Source organism: Canis lupus, chromosome 21, assembly GCF_003254725.2.
Source record: "Canis lupus dingo isolate Sandy chromosome 21, ASM325472v2, whole genome shotgun sequence".
NCBI lineage: Eukaryota > Metazoa > Chordata > Mammalia > Carnivora > Canidae > Canis > Canis lupus.
The window spans coordinates 29,895,492-29,901,491 of record NC_064263.1 but is presented as its reverse complement, the minus strand read 5'-3'; the positions used below and the strand labels follow the sequence as shown (position 1 = coordinate 29,901,491).

The 6,000-nt window shown below is 39.8% G+C and overlaps 1 protein-coding gene across 1 annotated transcript; it reads left to right on the top strand.

Annotated features, from left to right (window-relative positions):
- Nucleotides 1-294: 294 nt before the first annotated feature.
- LOC112667932 (olfactory receptor 52K1-like) lies at nucleotides 295-1,245 on the top strand. Its single transcript, XM_025459990.1, has one exon. The coding sequence runs from the start codon at nucleotides 295-297 to the stop codon at nucleotides 1,243-1,245; it is 951 nt and encodes a 316-aa protein (XP_025315775.1).
- The last annotated feature ends 4,755 nt before the right edge of the window (nucleotides 1,246-6,000 follow it).

Sequence of the window (6,000 nt, the reverse complement as noted above, 5' to 3'; positions counted from 1 at the left end):
TTTGCTTCAGGTCATAAATATATTAGCATATTAAATTCTACGACCTGGTTTCTGAACTTCTTGTCCAGTGCATTTCCTTTTGGACCAAGTGACTTGCCTCTTCTGTGTTTGAAGATCCTGCAGAGATATTAACCAAACTGAAAATTATTTTTCATTGTTTACTGAAACCTATGGGGGAAGAATGATGGTGACAGTGTGTTAGTGGGACCATATATTTTGAGCTCCCTATCACTGAATTTAACCTGTCTCTTTTCTTTGCAGTAGCTCTTCACTCTTCTAAGTGAGATGATCACCATGATTCTTTCCAATAATTCTCACTTCCCACATACTTTCTTCTTGGCTGGTATCCCAGGACTGACTGCTGCCCACATTTGGATCTCACTTCCCTTTTGCTTCATGTTCTTCCTGGCAATGACTGGGAATTGTGTCCTGCTTTTTCTTATCCGGACAGAGCGCAGCCTTCACCAGCCCATGTTTTTCTTTCTTGCCATGCTCTCCTTTGTCGACCTGGTTCTCTCCCTCTCCACTCTGCCCAAGATGCTGGCCATTTTCTGGTTTGGTGCTACAGCTATCAGCTCCCACTCCTGTCTTTCCCAGATGTTCTTCATCCATGCATTCTCTGCTATGGAGTCAGGAGTGCTGGTGGCCATGGCCATGGACCGCTTTGTGGCCATCTGTAACCCACTACATTATGCAACTATTCTTACACCATTTGTTGTTGCCAAGATTGGAGGCCTGGTGGTTCTGCGAGGTGTGGGGTTGACCATCTCCTTTCCAACCTTGGCTCGTCGGCTGCCCTACTGTGGCTCTCATACAATTGCCTATACCTACTGTGAGCATATGGCAGTAGTAAAGTTGGCCTGTGGCGCCACCACTGTGGATAATCTCTATGCCTTTGCTGTGGCAATCTTTCTTGGTGTGGGGGATGTGGCCTTTATTGCTTACTCCTATGGGCAGATTGTGAGGACTGTGATTAATTTTCCTTCACCTGAGGCACGTGCTAAAGCAGGCAGCACATGTACAGCTCATGTCTGTGTCATCCTCTTCTTCTATGGACCAGGCTTTCTTTCTGTGGTCATGCAGCGCTTTGGCCCACCTACAGCCTCTGCTGCTAAGGTTATTCTTGCCAATCTCTACTTGCTCTTTCCCCCTGCCCTGGACCCCATTGTCTATGGGGTCAAGACCAAACAGATTCGTGATCAGCTGTTTAAAATGCTAAGGCCCAAGCAGATTGATCCCACCTGAGTATAGTTCTCATCATCTGGCTCTCAGGGCAAGGGTAGTCTTGCCCTGTGGAGCAGGAGCCTCATAGCCCAGGATATTTACCTGGTAAATATCAGGGACAGTAAAGAGAAAGAAAATTCAGTTTTCTTGAGTGTTTGGAAGTTGGGAAATCTCTTCTCAGGTATATATAGTGTTTAGATACTGGGATGGGAAACAGAAGTGCTGGGGTGTCTCAAGCAAGTAATTTTTTGAAGACATCTTTCTTCTAAGAGTTTGTGATTTATGTGTGTTGACAAGATAAATGCATCTGGAAATTAAGAAATAATGAAGATTTCTATATACCTGGAATAAATGACTTAGATCAGGGAGAGATGAACTGAGTGCCTGTTTATACATATGAGAATATGGGCCACCTCCCACCATCATGACACTGACACATAGACAGTCTGTGGGAGCTGATAGGTCTTCTCTATCAGTGAAACTTTGGCATCACAGAAATAGGGGTGGAAAACTATAGAAACTCTTTAGAGTTTCAGATTCATGAAAGAAACTCTTTAAAATATTCATGTTCCATCTGATTCTAGAAATACTTTAGCCCATGTGCTTTCATTCCTGTTTTTGAGATGGATGATCTCTGACTCCTATAGTATTATGTATTTTTAATCTCTAATAGTAATGATATTTTTTCTTTCATTTTTTTCATTTTTAGTCTTTTGGTAATTCTTTTGGCCATTCTCTTCCAGTTTCTACTATAGGCACTCACTTTTTAATATGTTTATTGTATGTTCTTAAGTATCCTTGCAATGTATATAGTGTTGATTGAGTGTTACGTATTCCTAATATACATAAATTTCCTTCTCTAGTAGCTCATATGTCCTTGCTTCTTCCACGCATGGGTAGTCTGGGCTTTTCCTAGTGGGAATGCAGCTCCCTGTCTTTATCCTTGCTATTCGTACTCATCTTGAACTTTAGATCAAATCTCATCCTTTGAAGAAGAGTTTTAAAACTAGATCAGGTCACTTGTTTTATGAATTTGGAGCTCCATGTATATTTCTTTCATTATCTATCAGGATATACAATTATCTATCATCTATCTATCATCTATCTATCTATCTATCTATCTATCTATCTATCTATCTATCTAACTAATCTATCTATCTATCTATCTATCTATCTATCTATCTATCTATCATCTATCTATCTATCTATCATCTATCAATCTACCTATCTGGCTGCCTGGGTGGCTCAGTTGGTTGAGCATTGGACTCTTGATTTCAACTCAGGTCATGATCACAAGGTTGTGAGATTGAGCCCTGAGTTGGGCTCCCTGCTCAGTGGGGAATCTGCTTGAGATTCTCTCTCCCTCTCCTTTCTGTCCCTCCCCCTGCTCATACTCTTTCTCTCTCTAAAATAAATAAATAAATCTTAAAAATTATATATATATATATAGTGAATGGTTGAATGATCTCTGTCCCCCATCTCTACTAAATGGTGAACTGCATTGTATCCTTAACATAGTATCTGGCACATGATAAGCACTCAATAAATGTTTATTTAATAAATAAATATTGTTATTTTAATGGACTATATCATTGCTAGCATGTTTCCTCATCAGTCGCATTGACATATGTGTGTTTTGGATTAAATGAATACATAAATCTCAAAATGTGATACAGGTACTCAGTAATTTTTTATTGAGGAAATTAAATAAGCTGTCACAAAACCAACATTGAAGTCATAATCACTATTAACACTACTGTCTTTACTGCTATCGTTGTGATGATCACTATCTCAACTTTCAAATGTAATTTCATGTTTTAAAAAAATTTCAACTGATGATATTTTGGACCCTGTGCAGATGAATGGAAGAATATGATTACTTTTCTAAGGCAAACTCAATGCTGTGTATAAATAGAGAATAAAATCAGAAAAATAACATTTGTCTTCCTTCTTATCTTCATTTGCTTTTGTTTTCTCCATTATTTTCTTCTTCATCCTGAGTGTTTACCAGGCTCTCGTTGTGATGATGAAACGACCTTGAAAATAGAGAAACTGTGATAAAATGTGATAGTGCTGTGGTGGATGTTGGTTCCAAGTCACTGAATGGGAAGTAAGGGGCAGGAAAGGGACATGGGTTGGGTTAGGTTAAAGAGATGCTATAAATGACCAAGGTTTAGAAGAGTATGAGTCTAGGTTGTCATGTGAGCAGATGAAGAATTATGGCTAAACTTATGGTCCCTAGGGGGAGTCTACCTGAGTCTACCTCAGTCTTTCTCCTAATTAGCTTTTGCTCTATGCCATACTCAGTGATCTCATGTTTCCTTTGTTGAGTATTAATTTTCAATATTATTAGTAAGAAGATAGCACAGCAGCATTATTCACAGTAGCTAAAGGTGAAAACACCCATGTATCCATCAACTAATGAATGGATTAGCAAAACTGCAGTATACACGTATTAGTAGTCCCTTAAGCAGAATGAAATTCTGACACATGCTAGAGCATGGATGAACCTTAAACATTATGGTAAGTGAAATAAGCCAGACACAAAATGACAAATATTGTATGATTCCTCTTGTATGAAGTACCTACAATAGGCAAATTCATAGACACATAAGTAGCATAGAGGTTTCCAGGGGGTTCGAGGAGAGAAGGATGGGAATTACTTAATAGATACAGAGCTTCTGTTTGGGATGATGGGGAAAATTTTGGAAATAGATATTGGTGTTGGCTGCACAACACTGTAAATGTACCTAATGCCACAGAAATTGTAACTTAAAAGTGCTAAATATAAAATTGTAACATAAAATGATAAATATAATGTTAAATATATTTTTCCACAATAAAAAATAACAACAACAAAACCCCAAGAAAATAGTTCAAAGAAAAGGCAAAGTGGAGACCTCCCTCTTCTCTTAACTCTATTCCATGGATTGGAGTGAAAGAAAGAGCTGCTGGAGATGAACTGTTTCCTGTCCTGAGTAGATAAATATTATTGTGGGGATTATGCTAATTATGAATGCGTAAGAAGTAGCGGTTTGAGATGTGCAGTAAGATTCCAGAAGAAGATTCCTTTTTTTTTTTTTAAGATTTTATTTATTTATCCATGAGACACACAGGGAGAGAAAGAGAGGGGCAGAGACACAGGCAGAGGGAGAAGCAGGCTCCATGCAGGGAGCCCAATGTGGGACTCGACCCCAGGTCTCCAGGATCACACCAAAGGTGGGCCAAAGGTGGTGCTAAACCGCTGAGCCACCCGGGCTGCCCCCAGAGGAAGATTCCTTAGTGGGAGGATGGATGAGTGTACTTATTACCAATGGGTGTAGAGTCCTTTATGTGCCTTAGCTAAACTTGTTTTATTTTATTTTATTTTTAAAAAAGATTTTATTTAATTATTCATAAGAGAGAGACACACACACACACACAAGCAGGGGGAGAAACAGGCTCCACACAGGGAGCCTGACGTGGGACTCGATCCTGGGTCCCCAGGATCACTCCCTGGGCAGAAGGTGGTGCTAAACTGCTGAGACATTGTGGCTGCCCTAAACTTGTTTTAAGCAATCTTAGTCTGAATATTTTATATTAGTGTAAAAATCTTTTTGTTTTTTAAAGATTTTATTTATTTGAGAGAGAGGGAGAACGAGAGTCAGAGAGAGAGAGAGAGCGCGCATAAGCAGACTCCCCACTGAGCAGGGAACCTGATGCATGGGCTCCATCTCAGGACCCTGGTATCATGACTTGAGCCAAAGGCAGATGTTTAGCCTACTGAGCAACCCAGGTGCCCCTAGTGTAAAATCTTGATGATATGAGCAGTTCCTGTTGTTCAGCTCTTACTCCATGGTATCTTGAGCCCTTGAGGAAAAAAAAAAACTTTGTATATAAGCTGTCTTATTTAATGTTTACAAAATGCATATGAAGTTGATACTTGCACATCCATTTTTTTTTTTTCTGATAGAAATGTTATGGTTCCTACTAAGTGGAGACCATTTATTTTCTCACACTTCTCATACTTCTTCTTTGGTAGTGCGTTTACAGTGAGTTCACTGTTCTTGTTCCCCAAGGCAATTTTCAGGTTTCTTTTTTTCCTCTGGAAAAACAGATTAGCAAAGGAATAAGCATGGACTGGTACTTTGCTGTTGATACCTTTCATGCAGACCATTCTCTACTACTCCCAGTTACTGGTATATCTCCTTATTGCTATTCTTTTTTTTTTTTAATTTTTTTTTATTTTTCATTTATCTATGATAGTCACAGAGAGAGAGAGAGAGGCAGAGACATAGGCAGAGGGAGAAGCAGGCTCCATGCACCGGGAGCCCGATGTGGGATTCGATCCCGGGTCTCCCGGATCGCGCCCTGGGCCAAAGGCAGGCGCTAAACCACTGCGCCACCCAGGGATCCCTCCTTATTGCTATTCTTCAGTAAGGATGACTAAGTTAATATCTTCTCTATTTTTTGGCCCCCCATTACCCTGGTGCAAGACTTCAGGATTTATGCAAATGACCCATTAAACACTCTGCATTCTCGAGTTCTTTCTCCCAAGATCCCTCCCTCATTTACCCATTCCCATGACATATCCTTGAACCTCTCTGGAGATCACTGTGTTTGTCTCCAAGACATCTCTCAGCATCTGTACTTCACCTTTTCTTATGCATACTCCTAGCATGATATTTGATAATGAGATTCTGCTCATGTCTCAATCTTCTGCTTAAAATCTTCCTGACTTCCACTTCTCACTGTCCTTTAACATGACCTAAAATGTGCTACTATGGTTCCTGCTTA

What these genes read in the sequence shown, in the direction of transcription:
- LOC112667932 (XM_025459990.1), top strand. Translation starts at nt 295, where the DNA reads ATGATTCTTTCCAATAATTCTCACTTCCCACATACTTTCTTCTTGGCT.